This window comes from Carcharodon carcharias, chromosome 6 (genome assembly GCF_017639515.1).
Source record: "Carcharodon carcharias isolate sCarCar2 chromosome 6, sCarCar2.pri, whole genome shotgun sequence".
Classification (NCBI taxonomy): Eukaryota; Metazoa; Chordata; class Chondrichthyes; order Lamniformes; family Lamnidae; genus Carcharodon; species Carcharodon carcharias.
The window spans coordinates 132988289-133011753 of NC_054472.1; the positions used below are offsets into that span (position 1 = coordinate 132988289).

Below are 23465 nucleotides of genomic sequence, written 5' to 3' on the forward strand. Positions count from 1 at the left end.
TCTAGTGGCAAATTTAGAATTGCAAGAGTCTTTCCAAATGCCCCAAACTATGGGCTGTATTTTACATGCGCCCACTGGGTGTGTTTTCGCTGGGAGGGGCACGTAAAGTGGGCTGGGTGACCACTCCACCACCTTCCTGTTCACCCCCATAATGCAGAGAATGGGCAGGCGCCAAAATCTGCATCCAACCCATCATATTGAAATAAGTAATCAAGGGTCAATTAGGCTTTTTACCAAGCCAACTGACCCTGATAATACTATGCCCATGCCATAAAACATTTGGCATGGGCAGTTGGGTGGGAATGGGCAGCCTGATTTTCTAACAAAGTTCTTCAAAGGGCGGGAAGGAAGGGATGGGTATTTGATCTTCAGTGGCTGACCTTTGCCGATCAGAGGGTGGCCCCTACAAGATCGAACAGCCCCCTTCCTACCTACCCGCCCGCAGCCTTAAACCTTCCTCCTGCCCTCCCCTCAGCCCCCTCCCTGAGCTTCCTAACACCTCCCTGTCCATGACCCTGGATTTACCTGCTCCGGGGGTCCATGGCCTTCTTCTTCTTACTTGTTGCAGTTCTGGCAGTGGCCAGTGATGCGCTCTTGCTGCTGCCAAGACTGATGGAGCTGCCAGCCAATCGGATTGGCCAACAGCTCCAGAGGGTGGGACCTCCTCCCCAATTTAGCTGGTAGGCAGTGCTTTATGGCTGTTGGGCGCGTTTATGTGGAGCATTTTGGCTCCACAGCGATTTTGCCTTCAGTGGGGGTGAGCCATCCATGCCCCTTTATTGTTCAGTCCTATAATGTATTTCTAGAGTCCAGGTGAAACTTCCCATGGAACTTTATTTTACTTTAAAAACAGTTTGGTTAACTTTCAACACATCTGTACTTCAAAATTGATTGTTTTTCCCCTTTAATGTAAAAAAATCTTAGAAATTAGGATTTTTAACAAGCCAACCAGAATGAAATGCTGATGACTGACTACACGTAAGTACTGGATTTAATTATAATAGCACAACTCCTTGCAGCTTCATCTGTTCTCAGTGATAAGTGATTGCTGGAAGGAAAATTGACTAATTACTTGAAGAAAACTTTTGTTTTCCTTTCCTGTTGGGGATAGGTTCAGTAGGCATATTGATTCGCTAGAACATTGCAGGATCCAGATGGTTCCTTAATAATTGAAATGTATTTATATTTTTTGAATCCATCAAATAAGATGTTTGTAATGGACTTTCCAGAACAGAAGAGAAACTAGAGAGCAAAGGAGATATCGGCTTTTGTGATGCCAGATGGACTATATCAGTTTAAAGTTATGCCATTTGATGTGAAAAATGTATCTGCAACATTTCAAAGACTGACAAACAAAGTAATTGCAGGTCTGAGCAAATGTGCTGTTTGTATTGACGATTTGATAGTTTTCAGTCAGATGTGGGAGGAGCATTTACAACATCTGGAACAATTATTTACTCAATTACAAGGCAGCTAATTTAGTGATGAACTTGGCTAAAAGTGAATTTGCAAAAGCACAAGTTATGTATCTAGGCCTTACCATTGGACATGGTAATGCGGCTCTGAGAGATGTGAAAGTCAAGGTTATTGTGGATTTCCCTGTGTTTACAACAAAACAAAACGTTTTGAGATTTCTGGGCATGAGTGGGTTTTATCGGCAATTTGTATCAAACTTTAGTCGTCTGGTTGCTCCATTGACTGAGCTATTAAAAAAGAACAAGAAGTTTAAATTGTCACAAGAGTGTCAGGAAGCATTTGACAGTTTGAAAACTATATTAACTACAACACCAGTTTTGACAGTACCCAATTACGTCAAGCAATTTAAGTTGGCCGTTGACGCAAGTGAATAGGTATTGGGGCCGTACTGTTACAAGAAGATGACGCTAGAATTGAAAAAAACGATAGGGTATTTTTCACGAAAGTTGAATGTATAACAGAGAAGATATTTAATGACTGAAAAGGAGACTTTGGGTTTGGTGTTAGCGTTGCAGCATTTTGAGATTTATGTTGCAAACAATTCATCAGAAACAATTGTTTCTACAGACCACAATCCTTTAAAGTTTCAGGAGGAAATTTGAGATGGAAGTGCAATGTTATTCAGGTGGAGTTAATTACTGAAAACATTTAATCTACAGATTATGCATGAGACGGGATGAAAAAAACCTGATTGTAGATGTGTGTCAAGTGTTTGAAGCTTAAAAAGAAACATTGAATATTTAAAAACCTGGACACTGGAGTAGAATGATTTCTGTTGATACCAACGGCTTGTGTATACATTGTCATGTTAACACATGCATCTGGTACTGTAATAGTGTAATAATTATAGGAGGTAATGTAAGATGCGTTCAGAAAATGAAGCCATAGTTTTGAAATTATGACAGTTCATTTTTTTTAATAAGGAGGCGGATGTCAGGAAGATATAATAATTTTCATAATATTATTAGAACTTATTGTAGAGTAAAAATGGGGTCTGTGTCTATGTGTGTGTGTGTTTGTGTGTGACTTAATTGAATTAAAGGCAGCTGGTCTGAAGTCTTTGATGTATCAGAAGATGAGCTACATTTGAAATTAGGTAAACATGGGGGATGTTTTAGAATGTGAGAGGTAAAGGGAATATTTGAATTTTAAATAAATCAGACTAGCTTGGATTCAAAGGAGGGGTGAAATGTTCCATCTAGCTAGGAGAAGTTAAGAAACAGTAGGCAGAATTTTGCCCTTGACAGGCGGGCAGTCCCCACCAGCTTGGTAGTGGTGGGTGGGCAGCCAATCGCCGCCACCGAAACTGGCCTTGCCGCCATTTTGATTGGGCGGGCCAATTAAGGCCTGCCCAGGGGCTGCCCAATGGGAAGTGCTACGCGCTTCCTGTGTGGGGGGGGGAGGGATTCCCCAACTGTCAGAATGCACTCTTTCGCGTGCATGGTGCACATCTCCCTGAGACTAAGTGCTGTCTCAAGGAGAGCACTGAAAGTTTTATAAACTTCAAAAATAGAAAAATAAAAAAATTATTAACGTGTCCCCCTCATCTGACAATGTCACACGAGATAGGACATGTTAATAAATATCACATAAACGTTGTTAAAGTTTTTTAAAACAGACATGAAACCTCATCCCGCCGGTGGATGAGGTTTTATGTTTTATCAGAAGCCTGCTGGGGGGCTCCTGGCCTGCCCACCAACCTTAAGATTGGATGGGCAGGGCCTTTAATTAGCTTAATTATCCTGTCAATAGCCTCAATTGGCCATTGACAGGTCGGTTGGCAGACAGCTGATTGCGCTGTCCGCCCGCCTTCCTGAATATTTAAATGGGGTGGGATGACATCGGGGAGCACCCCCGACATCATCCCGCATCATTTTCATGTCAGCAAGCAGGCCCTGCCCCCAGCTCACTGACAGAAAAATTCTGCCCATTATGTTTATTTTTCCCAAAGAGTACTGGTAAAATTGGTACTGAAAGAGATTTTTATTATTAGAGTGGTAAAGTCCAAAGACGTAGTGAAACAGTGGGAATTTGCATTCAAAGGGGAAAATAGATATAAAGGAGAGAAGGCTGTGTATGAGGGTAGACATTCTAAGATCTAAAACAAGTGTGAAAAGTCTCCAACATCTAAACTTCAAGCTGTTGTCTACAAAGAACTGAAGTTAAGAAAACTCACTTTGAATTGGATTGTTCAGGGTATTGTGTTTCTTTTCCTAGGTCCTTTAAAATCTGTGGGCTGAATTTTGCCATTGGCGAGCAGGGGGCGGGGCCCACTCATCAACGTGTAAAATGACATGGGATGATGTCGGGGGAATCCCATTTAAATTTTCAGGAAGGTGGGGGCATGGCCAAATCAGCTGTGCACCCGCTGACCCGTCAATGGCCTATTGAGGCTATTGACAGGATCATTTAAACAATTAAGGGACCTGCCCGTCCAACCTTAAGGTTGGCGGGCAGGCCAGGAGCCCCGGTGGGCAATAGAAAAAACATGAAACCTCATCCACCGGTGGGTTGAGGTTTCATGCAAGGATTTAAAAAGTTTAATAGACTTATAATGTAAACCATGAACATGTCCCATCTCACGTGACATCGTCACTTGAGGGGGACATGTTAGGGAATTTGTTTTTTCTAATTTTCGTATTTTTAAAAGTGTAAGCGATCTCCGTGAGGTAGCATTTAGCCTCAGGGAGATGTGCGCTCTGTGTGCATGCGCGAAAGAGCGTACTCTCGTTTTTGGGGAACCCCCCCCACCTGCACAGGAAGCGCATAGCGCTTCCCACCAGACGTCTTAATTGGCCCACCCATGTAAAATGGCAGCAGTGCCCGCTTCTCTGGCGGGGATCAGCTCCCCGCCTGCCAGAGATTGGGTAAGGCCTGCCCACCCGGCAGGCAGCAAATTCTGCCCTATGTGTCGTATTGTTACCTTAAAGAAGGTGTAACTGGGAGTTAGATTAACTAGGGGATTTAGAAATTATCATAGTAGTAATTTGTAGATCTATGTGTGTGCTTAAAATCATTTCTTCTATTAATAAAGGTTTAATTTAGTTTTGTAAGAAACCTGTAAGACTCGGTGGTCTTATTACTATTGAATTCAAGGCATGCATCTCGAAATTTATACAAATCACAAAACGGTGGCAGTGGTTTCAAGTTTCCCTTTGGGAGTTGAGCAGCTCAGCATTTACCATGGGCTGTGTCATAGCACTCGTAAATCATCTAGCTACCCAATAGGTGGATTTTTCATCACAGATCCACAGTTCCCTGAGCTGCTTGAGGAGCTGCCATTCTTCAAACTTGATTTAATGTTTAAAAGAATGATGAAAACAAAAATAGATATGGCATATAGCACATACAAATAAAATTTTATTAAGTAATTAAATTAATCAACTACTAACAAAGTATTTTCCTTCTAGCAATTAATTTCATTGGCCAAGCGTGACTTATGTGGCATTTAACGGGCTGCTGTAAAGAGAAGAAAGAATGCTCCTGCAGCTTTGCAAAGAATCTGTCTCCTAGGAAGCTGGATAACATCATAGTCTTTGGAGATACTTCTTTAACTCCTATATTTAAAAAAGGCTAAAGATAAAATCAGCAGGAAGACTAACTTTTATCTCTTGTTTGTAGACAGGGTCCAGTGAAACCAGAGGTTCTGTCAATTAACTGGTCAGGGAAACGATCTAGTCGGAGGCTTCAGAGAACTAACAGCCTGTCTCCAAACAACACCAATTTCAGCATCCTAAACTCAGGTATTTTACTGGCAGTCTTATGTTACAAGTTTCATTTTTAAGTTAACATGAAAAAGCCTTCCCTCCAGATTGTGTTCCCAAATGTTTTATTGGCATTATTAACTTGTGGCCCAAATAATAAATATATATTTATAGTGGTAAGAGTGATACAGTATTGGTGCAATTATTAGTGGTATAAATGCTTGCCAAGAATATATTCTAATACTCATTGGTTCTGGTTTTACTAATGTGTTTTATAAATATTTCATGTATATCATTTATGCTGTACATTAAATGGACTAAAGGGTGGCATTCTCACCCTCTGTATATCTAAGAACAAACAATTAGTTCCATGTTGATCAACAAGAATCAAATTTTTTTATTGTTAAAGTGTACTCCTACAAAATGTAACAGCCAGATATTAAGTTTCTTAGCCATCCATTATTGTAAGAAGAACTGTGAAAAAACAGGCAGATGGTTCTGATTGTTGCCAAGAGAGGGAGGCAATTATACTTAGCATTCCATTCAAACAGAGAGAAAGACATGGATTTTAACTACTAGCAAGAAAAAATAGTTATTTTCCCACCCGCAAGCAAATAATGAAGACCCTGTTGACTTTAATGGTCAAACCTAATGAAAAACCATGAGCCAATTTCTGATCTGTTCCAGCAGGAGAAGCCCAGGAAAGTAAAAACACTGTTTTAAAACTTTCATTGTTGGGATTCTTTTGGCATCAATCTATTTCCTTGTTGAGTTGACCAGGCAGAAAACTCATTGCACTTCCTACTCAGGGCTCCTAATAAATTTGATGTCTTTTATTACTGAGATCTAATATATGTGCATATAGGACCCCATTAGTGTTGGCTGGTGTCTTTGCTGCCTAGCTGTTCAGTTGAGCAAATTAAAATTGCGATTGGTTGGTTTCCAGCCCACTCACCCAAAAGCTGACTATCCCACAGCCATTTTACACTGGGAGCAGCGTTAATTGTTTCAGGGTGAGACTTTCACCCTATCTGGGAAGAAGTCCTGCCTTGGAGAGCTGCCGGACAATCTGATTGGCCTGTCCTGTAGTCCCAGCAGCACCACATTAGAGTAAAGACCACTACTGGGACTACATGCAGCCCAGAAGAAGAAGTCATAGAGACCAGACTTAAAAGTAATTACAGGGTTTTAGACAGTCTGGCTGGCAGACCCTAGCCAGGGCGATGAGGTAGGGGAACAATTTTGAGAGGCTGGGAGGTGGGGATAGGGTTAAAAAGAGGTAGGATCTTTGGGGGAAGGGTGGGTGCCTCTGATGGCCCGATGGGACCCCTAAAAGAGGTTCCCCTCCTTCTTGCCCAACAGCAGCCTGCACAGTGAAAACTGCTGGGCTACCTGCCTGGACTCTGCCTTCCCCTGCCATGAGTAAAATAGTGGTGGAGGCAGAACGAGGCCCTTAAGTGACCAATGATTAACCCGGCCTCAGTAATTTGGGAGTCAAGTCTGGGGTGGATGGGAATGCATTGGAAAGGCCACGGGCTTTATCTTACAAGACCCCTGTCTTCAAATACACGAGCTGAAGACTGTAAAACATGTGTTGGTTCATGCATTTCTAATTACTTGTTTTACCTGATTGAATCAAAATGCTTAAATTCAATCTTTACCTCAGTTCTGAGTGGAAACCATTGGGTAGAGTCTTCTGTTCGGTGTGCGGGGGCAGGCCCCGCACGCCGACACATAAAATGACGTGGTGATGATCTTTAGTTCGGCAGAGCGCACCCGCTGAACTGACAAAGGCCTGTTAAGATCATTAATAAAGCAATTAAAGATATTGACACAGCTGCCCATTCAACCTTAAGGTGGCGACTCTCGTGAAGAGGCTCCTTCAGGAGAGCAATCAGAGCTTCTTGGGGATGCGCTCGGAGCAGCAAGCCCTCACAGCGGCATTGACCTCAGCTGGTCAGTGCCAGTGTGGGAGATGGTTTGGGCGCCAAGTATCCTAGCTCGGTGCCCATCCATCTAGCAGGGTCCATACTCGATACCTGAGTGCAAAATCTACCTGAGTAGGAACATTAACTAAGGGTCTTGTCAAAAAAGCTCAATGTCAAACAACTCACTCATAACATCATGGGTTCCCGTCCACCTGCAGAAGTAAGGAATCATCCTGAGCCATGCTCACATATCAAAATTTAATGATTTAACAGTGAGCAGGGAGGTTCCAAAACGACCTCATGTCGACGCAGCAGCTGCCTGTCCTCTCTGCAGGCTCCTCTCAGGGCACTCCAGATGAGGGCAGCAGCTCCTCCGCCCCTCTGCCGTGACTGTGGGATCCCATGAGGCTGCGGCAACTGGGGAGATGTTAGCTGGGGAACTAGCCACTCCCTCCTAGGCAGGGCCATTAAAGGCTCCACAGGGCTAGAGGACGGCCGCCAAAGTCATCGAGACCAACAGGACAGCACAGTGAGCAAGCTGTCTCAGATGCCAGTGCGAGCGAGGTGGGAGCACCTAGACATAGCACCGCAAGCGCACCAGAGGTTTCTTATTGGTGGTTTTATGTTGCCCTGCTATTAGTTCATGAACTTTATTTTGTTAAATCATTAAATTTTGATATGTGAGCATGGCTCAGGATGATTCCTTACTTCTGCAGGTGGACAGGAACCCATGATGTTATGAGTGAGTTGTTTGACATTGAGCTTTTTTGACAAGTCCCTTAGTTAACGTTCCTACCCAGGTAGATTTTGCACTCAGGTATCGAGTAGGGATCCTGCAGCCCTGGCTTGTGTTGGAGGTCCATCTGTGGTGTGCTAGCTAAAGATGCATTGGATCAACACCTGCCGGGTGTCCCTACCTCCCCGGAGTATGCTGGGTCAGTGTCTACCCCTTCAGCGTTCTCCTGCACTTGCTCATCCTCGGACTCACCGCTGGACACATCCTGTGCAGCCCGAGCAGCTGTGTCTACATCTCTTCGTCCACTGAGTCGTCCCTTTCCAGCACTAGATTGTGGAGAAGGCAGCATGCAACCACTATCAGTGACACACGTATTGGAGTGCCCTACCCCGAGCGATCCAAGCATCAGAAGCGCATCTTGGTTCTCTCTACCACAGCCCTTGTGGAGGTGTGGCTCCTATTGTACCGCTGCTCAGCTTCTGTTCTTGGATGGCGGAGGGGCATCATGAGCCACCTTTTGAGGGGATAGCCCTTGTCACCCAGCATCCATCCATCCAGCTGGGCTGGAGCCCTGATGAGCCACAGCACCTGGGAGTGTCTGAGGATGTAAGTGTCGTGGAAGCTGCCTGGGTACCTTGCACAAACTTGTAAAATCTGCATCCTGTGATCACACACTTTCTGCACGTTCAAGGGGTGGAATCCCTTCCTGTTGACGAAAGTAGCGGGCTCACTTGCTGGCAACTTGAAGGCCAAATATATGCAGTCGATTGCCCCCTGGACTCGGGGGAAGCCAGCAATCGCTACGAAGCCTCTGGTGCCCTCTGTCTGGCTGGCCTCGTCCCAGTAGTAGTGAATGAAAGTCAATGCACACCTGAACAGAGCGTCTATCACCAGCTTGACTCAAGTATGGACAGCTGACTGGGAAACACCGCAAAGATCACCCATCAACCCCTGGAAAGAGCCGGAGGCATAGAAGTTGAGGGCAGCCATGACCTTCTGCACCACTGGCATGGGGTGCCCACCCACACAGTTGGTGCAGATCTCGGGACCTAATATCTGACAGATGGAGGTGACTGTTTCCCTTGAGAGACGTAGTCTCCTTCAGCACTGCACCTGACATATTGAAGTAGCTGCTTCGCCACCTGTTTACTGTGGCAGCAGAACAGTGGCGTCTTCTGTGGCCCCTTCCTCTTTGGACTTCCTGTTTGTCCTGCGCCCCTTGTGCCTGCACCTCTCCTCCCAAAGGTGGCTCCCCTGGAGGCTGAATGTTGACTCCTGGCCTCCTCCCCCTTCTAGCCCTCCCTTCCTCCTCAGTGGAGGTGCCTCCAATGGATAGCACAACTCCCAATCCCAGGCTAAGGGATGGTTTCCTGAAACCAGCAAGGACCCAGAAATGATGTTTATTCAAGAGTCCTGATCTGAAGGCTTTTACTCCTATCCAAGCAGCTGTGAAGTGTTTTGAAGTATTTCTGCTCACACAGGCAAGTATCAGTAACGTTAACAATTAAATGTCTGACAAATAACACTTGCGACCCCACTCACCCCCCTTTTCCTGCCCGTTGAGGTTTATACAAATGTGGCCTACCCGCCTGCCCGTTGCGCTGTGCAATGCCCTGCAGATCGCACACACCCCAAAAAATCTCTGACAATTGTTGCCTCAATGGCCTTAATTGGATCATTAATTAATGGCGGACATGTATCAGAGAACATCACGTGCCCGTCCACCTAAATATCGCGAAGGCGCGCAGTGATGTCGGGATGCTCGCCTGATGTCACTACGGGTTATTTTATGCATCGGCATGCGGGGCCTGCCCCTGCACGTCAACGAGAAAATTCTGGCCCAGGCAGCGTCCAAGGGAGCGACTGTGGGAGGAGAGGCACAAGCACAAGGGGCGCAGGGCCAGCAGGTAGTCCAAGGTGGAAGGGGCCGCAGAAGACGACACCACCCTGCTGTTAGGGTTTACAGGCGGCGATGAAGCTGCCTCAATATGTCCAAGGTGCAATGCCGAAGGAGGCTCCACCTCTCCAGGGAGACTGTGACCTCCATCTGTCAGATGAATGGGCCTGAGATCACCTCCGACTGTGTGGGTGGAAACCCCATGCCAGTGCCTTTGAAGGTCACAGTGGCCCTGAACTTCTTTGCCTCCAGCTCTTTCCAGGGGTCAGTAGGGGATCTTTGTGGAGTGTCCAATCAACTGTCCACAGATGCGTCAAACTGGTGACAGAAGCTCTGTTCAGGCGGGTAATGATTTTATTCATTTCCATACAGACAATGCCAGCTAAGCTTAGCGAGCCAGAAAGTTTGCAGTGATTGCTGGGTTCCTCCGTGTTCAGGGTGCCATCGACAGCACACATGTGGTCATCAAGGCACCAATGGGTCAGCCAAGTGCCTTCATCAACAGGAAGGGATACCCCTCAATGGATGAGCAAATAGTTGTGACCACAGGCCATAGATTCTGCAAGTCTGTGCAATGTACCTTGACAGCTCCCATGATGCTTATATCCTCAGACCCTCCCAGATGCCAAGGCTATTCAGTGCTCCAGCCTGACAGGATGGATAGCTGCTGAGTGACAAGGGATATCTGTCTAAAAGATAGCTTATGACGCCCCTCCACCAGCCAAAAACAGAGGCAGAGCAGCATTTTAACAGGAGTCATGCCTCCACGATGGCAGTGATAGAGAGGACCATAGATCTTCTGAAGATGCTCTTCCGATGCCTGGACCATTCAGGGGAGCACTACAATGTTCCCTAAGGTGGATGTCACTGATAATTGTTGCATACTATGCTCTCTACAATCTGGCACTGACAAGGGGGGACCCAGTGGAAGTAGAGGATCTTGACTCAGCTGCACAGGCCACAGAGGATGAATCCAGTAGTAATTCAGAAGAGGAGCACGGTGAGGAGAATGCTGAAGTTGGGGAGGCAGACCTCTGTATTCTTCAGAGAGGCAGGGACATCAGAGATGCCTTGGTCCAATGCTTCTTCAGCTAGGCTACCAAAGATCTGCTTCCACCTAATGCCAGGATGTCTGAAATGACCCTTTCATTTGAACCCAGAATCCACTCAGTGCCTGTGCAATAAAATTTGGATCCACTCATGTCCAGCAATACATACTGGCATATCCTGCACCAAAAATATAAAAAGGTGAAGCATTCTTAAGCCATTACGTCAAAAACAAAATTTATCTAATTTTTACAATCAAAACAAATTAATGTAAGCTTCTCTGGCCTTCATTCCCAACCAGTAAACATAAACAAAACATTACACAACAAAAGATCACCCGTGACCAGTCCCTCTTGTGCTCATGGTGCCTTAAACCTACGTTTGCGAGTGCTACATATTGGAGCTCCCATCTCGCTGGCAGCGGCATTGAAGGCAGCCTGCTGACTCTTCTGTCTTGTTGGCCTTGATGACCTTAACAGTTGCCTTCTGGCTGGTGGAGCTTGTGCTGGCCTTGCCTGGGAGGGAGCAGCCAGTGCCATGGCTGGCATCTCAGTCATTGCGGCCTCATCAGTTGCCATGGTCACTGGGAGAGGAATGGAGGAGCTGCTGCCGTCATCCAGGTTATCCTGAGGGGAGCCTGCAGAGATGACAAGCAGCTCATGCATCAGCTCTGAGGTTGCTCTGACCCTCTGCTCGACGTTGGTGGATGTGCACCGAGCAGGGACACTGGGTGCCTCATCCATCTCCCACATTGGCACTGAACACCTGAGGTCATTGTCTATGTGAGGGCCTGCAGGCCCATCACAACCCCAGGAACCCTTCATTCTATCCCTGGAGCTGCCTCTCCATGAGAGTCACCACTGGCTCCAATGGAGGAGGCAGTGCGCTCGGCCATGAGGGTCAACACAGCTCATGCTCTGCATGGACTCCTCCACAACAGAGACCATGGCACACATACCCTCATGGATCTCCGCCTGATCCTCCCGCACATCCGCACATTTTGGTGAAGAGTCATACGGACTTGAAATGTTAACTATATTCCTCTCTGCAAATGCTGTCAGACCTGCTGAGTTTTTCCAAGTATTTTTGTTTCAGATTTCCAGCATCCGCAGTTTTTTGCTTTTATCTCCCGCACATCCCGCTGGACATCCAGAATCTGCCTCCTAATGGATGACTCCAGAGGCTCATCATCTGCCTTCAACTCAGTATCGTCCTGGTCTCCAGCAGTCCTCCGATTGTTGACGTCCTGGCCACGCTCTGCTTCCACCTGCTCCTCAAGTGAGTGCGAAGTGCCATCACCACTGTGCTCCAACAGTCTAGCAAAAGATGTAAGAGTGTCCCTCCAGGTAGCCACCTCCTCCAGGAGGACTACAAGGCGCTCACCCGAAAATCATGGGAGGGGTTGAGTGCCCACCCGATCTGCCCTCCCCGTCTCCAGCCGCACTTGAGGCCACAACTTCGGTCTTCAAAACGCTGCAAAATGTTCTTCCCTGGCAGCCTTCAAGTTGCTGCCTGTGCCATTTTTAAACTGTAATCCAGGTCGCCATTGGACCCAGCCGCCGACAGGCCCCTACCCCTGTCCGGCCCTACCCAACTATTAGGAAGACATGCTTCACACTGGGCGGACCTTAATTGGTCAACCAGCATAAAATCATGGTCAGGGGCTTATCACAGGTGGTGGTCCATTTCCCGACTGGTCGCGGGTCTGCCAATCACGTATGCCCACCAAGGGTAAAATTCAGGCTATGGACTTGTGTGTTTCAATTTTGCCACAAATTTTATTATCTAGTTTCTTGATAACTAGTTTCTTATTTGCTTAACATTTTCCTCAACTGCCATTAAGTTTTGGCACCAGGTTTATATTTCTGTGTTTCAAGGTTTTGGTTGCTAGCTTCTCCTTAGGCAGTCCCTCGGGGTTGAGGATGACTTGCATCGACACTAAAAATGAGTTCTCAGGTGACTGGAGTCTAATGCGTGACTTACAAATTTTGTCACAGGTGGTGCAGACAGTGGTAGGGGGAATGGGTGGATGGTGTGCCCGGGTTGCTATACGCTCCTTTCACTGTCTATACTTGGCTTCAGCTAGCCCTTGGCGATAATACTCAAAGTGTTCAGCTCCTTCCCAGATGCTTTCACTCAACTTCAGGCTTGGGTCACAGATTCCCAGATGGCAGTGGAGATGTTGCACTTTTTCAAGGAGGCTTTGAGGGTGTCCTGGAAGCGTTTCCTCTACCCTCCTGGGCTGACTTGCCGTTTTGGATCTTAGAGTAGAGCGCTTGTTTCAGGAGTCTCATGTCAGGCTGTGGATGATGTGGCCCACCCAGCAAAGCTGATCAAGCATAGTCAATGCTTCAAAGCTGGGGATGTTGGCCTGAGTGAGAACATTGATTTGGGTGCGCTTATCCTGCCAATGGATTTGCAGGATCTTGCAGATGTGGCACTGGTGGTAGTTCTCCAGCATTTTGAGGTGCCAACTGTACATAGTCCATGTCTCTGAGCCATATAGGAGGGCGGGTATCACTGCTGCTCTGTAGCCCATGAACTTGGTGCCGGGTCTGAGGTTCTGATCTTCAAACACTCTCTTCCTCATGCTCCGCTGGCATACTGAAGGCAGTGTTGAACCTCGTTGTCGAAGTCGATCCTTATAGACAATAGGCTCCCAAGGCACGGAACGCAGTCCATGTTGTCCAAGGCCTCATTGTAGATTTTGATAACCGGGGAGTAGTGCAGTGTGGAGGGATAGGCTGGGAGAGGACCTTTGTCTTACGGATGTTTAGTGTAAGGCCCATGCTCTCATATGCCTTGGTGAAGGCGCTGATGATGGCTTGGAATTTAGCCTCCGAGTGTGTGCAGAAGCAAGCATCATCTGCATAGTGTAGTTCAATGTCAGAGGATGGGACAAGCTTAGATCTTGCCTGCAGGTTCAACAGGCTATTGCTTGTTCTGTAGTTTAGCTCCACTACAGCGGGTAGCTTGCTCAGGGTGAGATAAAGCATTGCAGCAATGAAAATTGAGAAGAGCGTCGGAGCAATGACACAGGCTTGCTGACCCCAGCCCGACCGTAGACTGTGGTGGATGTGTTGGTCAGGGTCATGGCTTGCATGTCATCGTGGAGCAGGCAGATGATCGTGACAAACCTTTGGGGGCAGCCGTAACGGAGGAGGATGCTTCATTATCCTTCATGGTTGATATTGTCGAAGGCTTTTGTGAGGTCAAAGAAGGCCATGTACAAGGATTGGTACTGTACCCTGCATTTCTCTTGCAGTTGCCACGCAGTGAAGATCATGTCCGTTATGCCCTTTAGTGGGTGGAATGCCCATTGTCACTCTGGGAGGAGCTCTTCAGCTACAGGGGCAAGGTAATTGAAGTGGATCCTTGTGATGACCTTCCCTGTGACCGACAGCAGGGAGATTCCTCTATATTACCACAGCCAGACTTGTCACCTTTCTTGAAGATGGTCATGATTACGGCATCTCTGAGGTCTCCTGGCATGCTTTCCTCCTTCCAAATAAGGGCGATGAGGCCATGTATTCATGCCAATAGTGCTTCTCCGCCATGCTTTGGTGCTTCAGTGGGGATTCCATTTACTCCTGATGCCTTGTCACTCTTTAGCAGCCGAATGGCCTTTTCTGCCTTGCGCCGGGTTGGGGTTGTGCTGAGATGGTGGTGGGGAGCATGCTGCAGGATGGAGTCAAGGACACTTGCGTTGAAGACAGAGTCTCTGTTAAGATCTTCAAGGTGTTCTTTCCAGCGGGTGCTGACTTCCTCTCTGTCCTTGATGAGAATCTGTCTGTTCTTGGCCAGCAGTGGAGTGGGGCCTTGGGTGCTTGGCATGTAGATGATTTTGATTGCGTTAAAGAAACCTTGCATGTCATGGTTGTTGGCTAACTGTTGCATCTCCTGTGCTTTCTCCACTCACCATCTGTTTTTTTAGGTCATGAGTTTTTTGTTGGACATCAGCCTTCACCCATTTGTAGAGCTGCCTTCTTGTTCTCGAGTTGGGTTGCTGTTTCAAGTTCAGAAATGCCTTTCACTTGTGACTTATCAGCTCCTGGATCTCTAGTCTTGGTGTTTCCTGGTCGAGTTACCAAGTGTCTCTTCCCAGGTGCAGATTATGGAGGCCTTGAGGGCAGACCAGGCACTGTGAAAATTCTGCATCTTTGGGTTACCGTGAGTTGCCAGGTTGGCAGTGAGGCACTGGCTGAATAGGGATCTCTTATCAGGGTCCTTGAGTGCCTCAGTGTTGATTTTCCTGTGGCATTGTTTCTGTTGCCGCCACTGTTTTGGGGCTACACTGAATCTGATGGCAGAGCGAATTAGGCAGTGGTCCTTTCAGCAGTCATCGGCTCCTGACTTGGTGCAGGTGATACACACATTCTTGCGGTCCCTCGCTCAGACAATGATGTAGTCAAGCAGGTGCCAGTGCTTGGAGCGAGTGTGTTGCCACAAGGCCTTGTACTCTCTTATGGAACAAGGTGTTGGTTGTGACAAGGCCATGTTCTATGCATTTTGTCAGGAGTAGGTGTTGGATTTCCCTACCTGCTCTCTGCTGATTACATCTCCCCAGAGGTCTGTGTCCTTCTCAATTCTGGCGTTGAAGTTGCCAAAGAGGATCAGCTTATCACCTGCTGGGACTCGGGTCAGGGATTGTTCGAGGCTGGAGTAAAATTACACTTTGGACTCATCTGTAGCATCCAGTGTTGAGGCGTGCATGCTGAGGACTGTAGCATATTTGTTCTGGGCTAGAATGAGCCGTAGGGTTGTGAGGAACTCATTTATCCCACAAGGGGCGCCTTTGAGTCGGCCAACTAGTTCATTTTTAATGGCAAAGCCAACCCTATGGAAGTGTGATCTTCTACTGAGTTATCTTTCCAGAAGAAGGTATAACCACCAACTTGTTCCTTGAACTGACCTTCTCCTGCCTGCCAGCTTCACTTAGGGTGATGATGTCAATGTAGAAACGTCTGAGCTCCTGGGCAATGATAGCAGTTGCTGTTGAGGTTGTCCGTGAGGGTCCTTACATTCCAGGTCCTGAACTTCATTTTGAGGGGGTGGAAGGTGCCTGTGCATGAATTTTTTAATGTGAGGTGGACATTGCACACCAACTACCATGCAGGCTTCACAGAGCAAGGCCTTGGTCCAGCAGCAAGGGGGTCCAGGGTGACTGGAGACCAGGCTCCGCTGTGTGGGACTAGGACATACAGACAGACAAGCTCCTCCTGTCCTTTCTTCTCCTTCCCATAGGACCTCTTTCCGTGGGATTCATAAAGAGCAGTGGCAGCCTCGTGATCTCGCTGTTGGCCCAAGCTGTGCTGCTCCAGGCAGTAAACACCAGGTGGTGATTCCTGCCTCCGGCCAGCTTCCATCACAAAATCATATCACTGTGATTCCGACATTCTCCTCCTTTGCAGGCTCCCTGAGCCCATCGGAGGCACACCCCACCTCCCTCCCAGGCCATTCCCTCCTTTAACCCTTCCCCTCCACGGCCTCTCAGACCTGGCATACTTACCCATCTTTGCCAGGCCAGGTTGGCAGACACCTGACTTACATGAGCTCCTCGGCATGGTGTGACTACCTGTAGTCCCAGCAGTGGTGACCACTTCTGGTGGCGCTGCTGGGGCTGCAGAGCTGCTGGCTATTCACTCTCTGTCAGCTCTCTAAGCTGGGACTTCCTCCAATGATATGGCTGGAAGAGTCACCTTAAAGCAATTAATTCTGCTCCCAGTGTTAAATTACTGAGAGGCAGAAATTGGAATAGTTGGTGGGCTCCCCCCTGACTTTTTCGGTGGTGGGGGGGTGGTGGTGGTGGAAACCACGGCATACTGTAAAATCCAGCCCTTTGACAAGGTATATGGGAGATCATAAGAGAAGATTAAGAGGTACGGAGATAAAATGGAGGTTGGAAAATTGGATTAAAATTGGTTACAAGAGAGAAATCAGAGAGTAGGAATGGAGGGTAGTTTATCAGATTGTCTAGAAGTAAGCATATGGTTGAATTCTGGAGCTACTGTAGTTCATTCCGTATACTAACGGTTTAGATTTAGGTAAAGAGGGAATAAAGTTAAAATCTTGAGACAATAGCAAAATAAGAGGTATAGTTAATTTCTTAGAAAACCATAGGAAACTGCAAAGAGATATTGATAAGATGGTGGAATGGACTAAAGAGTGACAGATGGAAATCAATTGACAATAATATCAACTTTTATTTATATAGAACCTTTAACATGAAATACCCAAAAGGGACTTTACAGAAGCATTATCCGTTATGTTCCTTCTATCGGGTTGCTTTGCTCAGCAAACACGGTTACACACCTATCTACTGGTGAGTGAATTGGTAATCAAGATAATGCTGATACAGAGACCAATGTAAGATGAAGCACATGCTGTTTATTAACACAAGTAACAGAGCTCTAAACACATAACAAAAACAGAATTACCTGGAAAAACTCAGCAGGTCTGGCAGCATCAGCGGAGAAGAAAAGAGTTGACGTTTCGAGTCCTCATGATCCTTCAACAGAACTGATCTTTCTTTACAAGGAGAGGGAAATATAAGCTGGTTGAAGGTGGGGGGGTGGGGGGAGGGGTGGGGGGGGTACAGAGAAGTGGAGGGGAGGTGTTAGGATAGGAGCAGATCATCAAAAGATGTCACAGACAAAAGACCAAAAGAACACAGAGGTGTTGAAGTTGGTGATATTATCTAAACGAATGCATTAATTAAGAATGGATGGTAGGGCATTCAAGGTATAGCTCTAGTGGGGGTGGGGGGAGCATAAAAGATTTAAAAATAATGGAAATAGGTGGGAAAAGAAAAATCTATATAAATTATTGGAAAAGAAAACAAAAGGAAGGGGGAAGAAAGAGAAAGGGGGTGGGGATGGAGGAGGGAGCTCAAGACCTAAAGTTGTTGAATTCAATATTCATTCCGGAAGGCTGTAAAGTGCCTAGTCAGAAAATGAGGTGCTGTTCCTCTAGTTTGCATTGGGCTTCACTGGAACAATGCAGCAGGCCAAGGACAGACATGTGGGCAAGAGAGCAGGGTGGAGTGTTAAAATGGCAAGCGACAGGGAGGTTTGGGTCATTCTTGCGGACAGACCGCAGGTGTTCTGCAATGCGGTCGCCCAGTTTACATTTGGTCTCTCCAATGTAGAGGAGACCGCATTGGGAGCAATGAATACAGTAGACTAAGTTGGGGGAAATGCAAGTGAAATGCTGCTTCACTTGAAAGGAGTGTTTGGGCCCTTGGACGGTGAGGAGAGAGGAAGTGAAGGGGCAGGTGTTACATCTTTTGCGTGGGCATGGGGAGGTGCCATAGCTGGGGGTTGAGGAGTAGGGGGTGATGGAGGAGTGGACCAGGGTGACCCGGAGGGAAGGTTCCCTACGGAATGCCGACAGGGGGGGTGAAGGGAAGATGGGTTTGGTGGTGGCATCATGCTGGAGTTGGCAGAAATGGCGGAGGATGATCCTTTGAATGCGGAGGCTGGTGGGGTGATAAGTGAGGACAATGGGGACCCTATCATGTTTCTGGGAGGGATGAGAAGGCGTGAGGGCAGATGCGCGGGAGATGGGCCGGACATGGTTGAGGGCCCTGTCAACAACCGTGGGTGGAAATCCTCGGTTAAGGAAGAAGGAGGACATGTCAGATGAACTGTTTTTGAAGGTAGCATCATCAGAACACATGCGACGGAGGCAAAGGAACTGAGAGAATGGGATGGAGTCCTTACAGGAAGTGGGGTGTGAGGAGCTGTAGTCGAGGTAGCTGTGGGAGTCGGTAGGCTTGTAATGGATATTGGTAGACAGTCAATCACCAGAGATTGAGGCATAGAGGTCAAGGAAGGGAAGGGAAGTGTCAAAGATGGACCACGTGAAAATGATGGAGGGGTGGAGATTGGAAGCAAAATTAATAAATTTTTCCAAGTCCTGACGAGAGCATGAAGCAGCACCGAAGTAATCATCGATGTACCGGAGAAAAAGTTGTGGAAGGAGGCCGGAGTAGGACTGGAACAAGGAATGTTCCACATACTCCATAAAGAGACAGGCATAGCTGGGACCCATGCGGGTACCCATAGCCACACCTTCTATTTGGAGGAAGTGAGAGGAGTTGAAGGAGAAATTGTTCAGTGTGAGAACAAGTTCAGCCAGACGGAGGAGAGTAGTGGTGGATGGGGATTGTTCGGGCCTCTGTTCGAGGAAGAAGCTAAGGGCCCTCAGACCATCCTGGTGGGGGATGGAGGTGTAGAGGGATTGGACGTCCATGGTGAAGAGGAAGCGGCTGGGGCCAGGGAACTGGAAATTGTTCATGCGACGTAAGATGTCAGAGGAATCATGGATGTAGTTGGGAAGGGACTGGACATGGGGGAGAGAGAAGGATGTCAAGATAATGAGAAATGAGCTCTGTGGGGCAGGAGCAAGCTGACACAATCGGTCTACCAGGACAGTTCTGTTTGTGGATTTTGGGTAGGAGGTAGAAGCGGGCAGTCCGAGGTTGGGCGATTATCAGGTTGGAAGCTGTGGGAGGAAGATCCCCAGAGGAGATAAGATCAGTGACAGTCCTGAAAACAATGGTTTGATGTTCAGTGGTGGGGTCATGGTCCAGGGAGAGGTAGGAAGAAGTGTCTGCGAGTTGATGCTCAGCCTCCGTGAGGTAGAGGTCAGTGCGCCAGACAACAACAGCACCACCCTTGTCAGCGGGTTTGATGACAATGTCAGGGTTGGACCTGAGAGAAATAGCTATACCAAGCTATACCTTGAGTGCCCTACCATCCATTCTTAATTAGCACATTCGTTTAGATAATATCACCAACTTCAACACCTCTGTGTTCTTTTGTTCTTTTGTCTGTGACATCTTTTGATGATCTGCTCCTATCCTAACACCCCCCCTTCTCTCCCCACAGCCCCCCCCCCCCACCAACCGCCCCACCCCCCACCTTAAACCAGCTTATATTTCCCTCTCCTTGTAAAGAAAGATCAGTTCTGTTGAAGGGTCGTGAGGACTAGAAACGTCAACTCTTTTCTTCTCCGCCGATGCTGCCAGACCTGCTGAGTTTTTCCAGGTAATTCTGTTTTTGTTTTGGATTTCCAGCATCCTCAGTTTTTTTGTTTTTAATCTCTAAACACATAAACTTCTTAAACCAGACTCTACTCTAAACTACTGATGAATATTGTAGCCCATGCTACATGGCAATTAGGTAATTGTCACCTGATCAATCTGCTCACATTCTTTTAAAGGTGTATTGTACCTCCGATTAACACATTATCAAATAGAATTTAACACTGAATCACATTAGGAGATATTTGATGCACCATGGAGCCAAAGAATGCTAGGATGTAAGTTCAGGGAGTTCTCAAGTGCATCGTGCTGTCTTAGGGATGGGTTCAGTAAAGATTAAGAACTTTCACACAGAAAAGAAGAGATAACGAGTGACAGAGAGAAAGAGAAAGACGTCATCTGGCTGCTCTTGCATTTTTGACTTTAATGTAAAGGAAAATTGGGTGTGATACTGTGGCCAATTCAACATTGCCTGTCGCACACTGCTTCCAATGGCAGAAAATCTAGGTAAATAGCTAAATTATTTAAATATTTTTGTCATTTGTTTGAATCTTAAATGGAATCTAAGCATAGAAGATAGAGTGAGAGACATCAACAGTGACACAAGAAGAAACTTTTGTTTCACAGAGAATGGTTATGATTTGGAATGCAGTACCTGAAAATGTGGCAGAGGCAGGTTCAATTGCAGCTTTCAAAAGTGAACTGGATAATTATCTGAAGAGAAACATTTGCATGGGCTACACAGAAAAGGGGGGGTGCAGTGGGACTATGCGAGTTGCCTTATAGAGAGCAAACTGTTATGGCACAGCAGTTGGTAAAGGCTGAGTTATTTAAAATACCAGAGGGAAACTTTAAACAACTGTCATAACCTATATTTTCAATTGGTATGTTTGAGATACAGCTCAGAATTCAGGCATAAAACTAACAGGCCTCGAGAGGTTTTTTATATAAATTAAATTAAACATTTATTAATTTAACAACAGATTTAAACACATACACTTGTCTACAAATTACTACCATAATAACTTTTAAATAAATCCCCAAACTAATCACTCCCAGGTAAATATCTTCACCAAGGCAACAACAACCCATAGACTTTAAACAGATATCAGGCAAAGCAACATTTTTTCTTACAAATTCAAAATGGGACTCCTTTCAATTTTCTTTCCTTTGCAAACAGTTGTAGGTTTACAGATGGCTTAGATCTTACCTCTGACCTCCACAAACAAAATTCTTCTGTACCACCCCCACAAGAGCTATACCTTGAGTGCCCTACCATCCATTCTTAATTAGCACATTCGTTTAGATAATATCACTAACCTTAACACCTATGTGTTCTTATGTTCTATTGTTGGTGACATCTTTTGATGATCTGCTTCTATCACTGCTTGTTTGTCCCTACAACCACACCAACCCCCTCCACTTGTCTCTCTCTCTCTCTCTCCGCCCCCCCCACCCCCACCCCCCCCCACCCCACCCCCACACACCTTAAACCAGCTTATATTTCAACTCTTTCTTGGACTCGAACTCCAGTTCTGTCGAAGGGTCATGAGGACTCGAAACGTCAACTCTTTTCTTCTCCGCCGATGCTGCCAGACCTGCTGAGTTTTTCCAGGTAATTCTGTTTTTGTTTTGGATTTCCAGCATCCGCAGTTTTTTTGTTTTTATCTCTGTGTTTAATTGACTGCCACTGCTCTTCAAGAAATTCCTACCTCCTTGAAGAAGTTCTGTTCTTCTCTGCGACAAGATTTCCGTACCTCTCTTTTGCCTTGCTCAACTTCATTGCTTTCCATTTCCCTCCTGGTGTTTGACAAGGTGTTTACTAAAACCCGCTTTCACAGCCATATCTCCTTTCTCAGTGACTGTCTCCGTCTCCGACTTACCCCACGTGGATTTCAACTGAAATTCCACCCCTCATGTTTCAAACCCACCCAGGATTACAGGTATCTCCGGGACATAAAACGTTTCTCGGACTGCTGTTCCCGTCACATTCTGAAGTCCACACTCAGTGCCATGCGCCGCCATATGAACACACTCGACCTCTCCCTCCAGCAGCACCGCCGTACCCTTTTTCAAAGCTGCGCGTGCCCCCAGTTTCATTTTATTCTTCGGTTCATCCGGCGCCTCAACAAGAAACTTTTTCTCTTTCTCTCAAGTGCTAAGGAACGCAAGCTCCAACAACTCATCGACACCAACACCCATCTAGGACCCACGACCCCTGCCTGTCCCTCCATCCCCACCCCATCTTCCAATCCCAGCCCCAGCCATGTATTCGCTATACTCCCTGACCTTCCCTTCTCTGATGCTGAACATTCAGTGCTCAGCAAAGGACTTAGTTTCATACCCTTACGCCCTCACCTCAATGAATTTCGGGCTCGGCATGATGCTGAACTCTTCTTCCGCCGCCTTTGTCTCCAGGCTCACTTCTTTGGGCAGGAGCCCTCTCCCAGTTCAACGGATCCTTTTACCCACCTCCAATATTCTCCCTCCACCTGGACCCCTCCCTCTGGATTCTTACCTTCTCTTGATCTTTTCATTGAGAACTGTCGGCGTGACATTAGTAGTCTGAATTTCTCTGCTCCTCTCACTCATTCTAATCTGTCTCTCTCTGAACTTACTGCATTCTCTCCATTCTCTCAGGTCCAACCCTGACATTGTCATCAAACCCGCTGACAAGGGTGGTGCTGTTGTTGTCTGGCGCACTGACCTCTACCTCGCGGAGGCTCTGCGTCAACTCGCAGACACTTCCTCCTACCTCTCCCTGGACCATGACCCCACCACTGAACATCAAGCCATTGTTTCCAGGACTGTCACTGACCTCATCTCCTCTGGGGATCTTCCTCCCACAGCTTCCAACCTGATAGTCGCTCAACCTCGGACGACCTGCTTCTATCTCCTACCCAAAATCCACAAACAGAACTGCCCCGGTAGACCGATCGTCTCAGCTTGCTCCTGCCCCACGGAACTCATTTCTCGTTATCTTGACTCCCTTCTCTCTCCCCTTGTCCAGTCCCTTCCCACCTACATCTGTGATTCCTCTGACACCTTACGTCACATCAACAATTTCCAGTTCCCTGGCCCCAACCGCTTCCTCTTCACCATGGACATCCAATCCCTCTATACCTCCATCCCCCACCAGGATGGTCTGAGGGCCCTTAGCTTCTTCCTCGAACAGAGGCCCGAACAATCCCCATCCACCACTACTCTCCTCCGTCTGGCTGAACTTGTTCTCACACTAAACAATTTCTCCTTCAACTCCTCTCACTTTCTCCAAATAAAAGGTGTGGCTATGGGTACCCGCATGGGTCCCAGCTATGCCTGTCTCTTTATGGGGTATGTGGAACATTCCTTGTTCCAGTCCTACTCCGGCTCCCTTCCACAACTCTTTCTCCAGTACATCGATGATTACTTCGGTGCTACTTCATGCTCTCGTCGGGACTTGGAAAAATTTATTAATTTTGCTTCCAATCTCCACCCCTCCATCATTTTCACATGGTCCATCTCTGACACTTCCCTTCCTTGACCTCTCTGTCTCAATCTCTGGAGATAGACTGTCCACCAATATCCATTATAAACCCACCGACTCCCACAGCTACCTCGACTACAGCTCCTCACACCCGCTTCCTGTAAG

The 23465-nt window shown here is 47.0% G+C and overlaps 1 protein-coding gene across 1 annotated transcript in view; it reads left to right on the forward strand.

The window, feature by feature from the left end:
• The window catches only part of LOC121278831 (N-terminal EF-hand calcium-binding protein 1-like), a 273038-nt gene that overhangs the window by 185038 nt on the left and 64535 nt on the right, over nucleotides 1–23465 (forward strand). The window contains exon 7 of the mRNA XM_041189290.1: nucleotides 5098–5219. Coding sequence (XP_041045224.1) covers nucleotides 5098–5219 — 122 coding nt within the window. The remainder of the gene's footprint in view (nucleotides 1–5097; nucleotides 5220–23465) is intronic.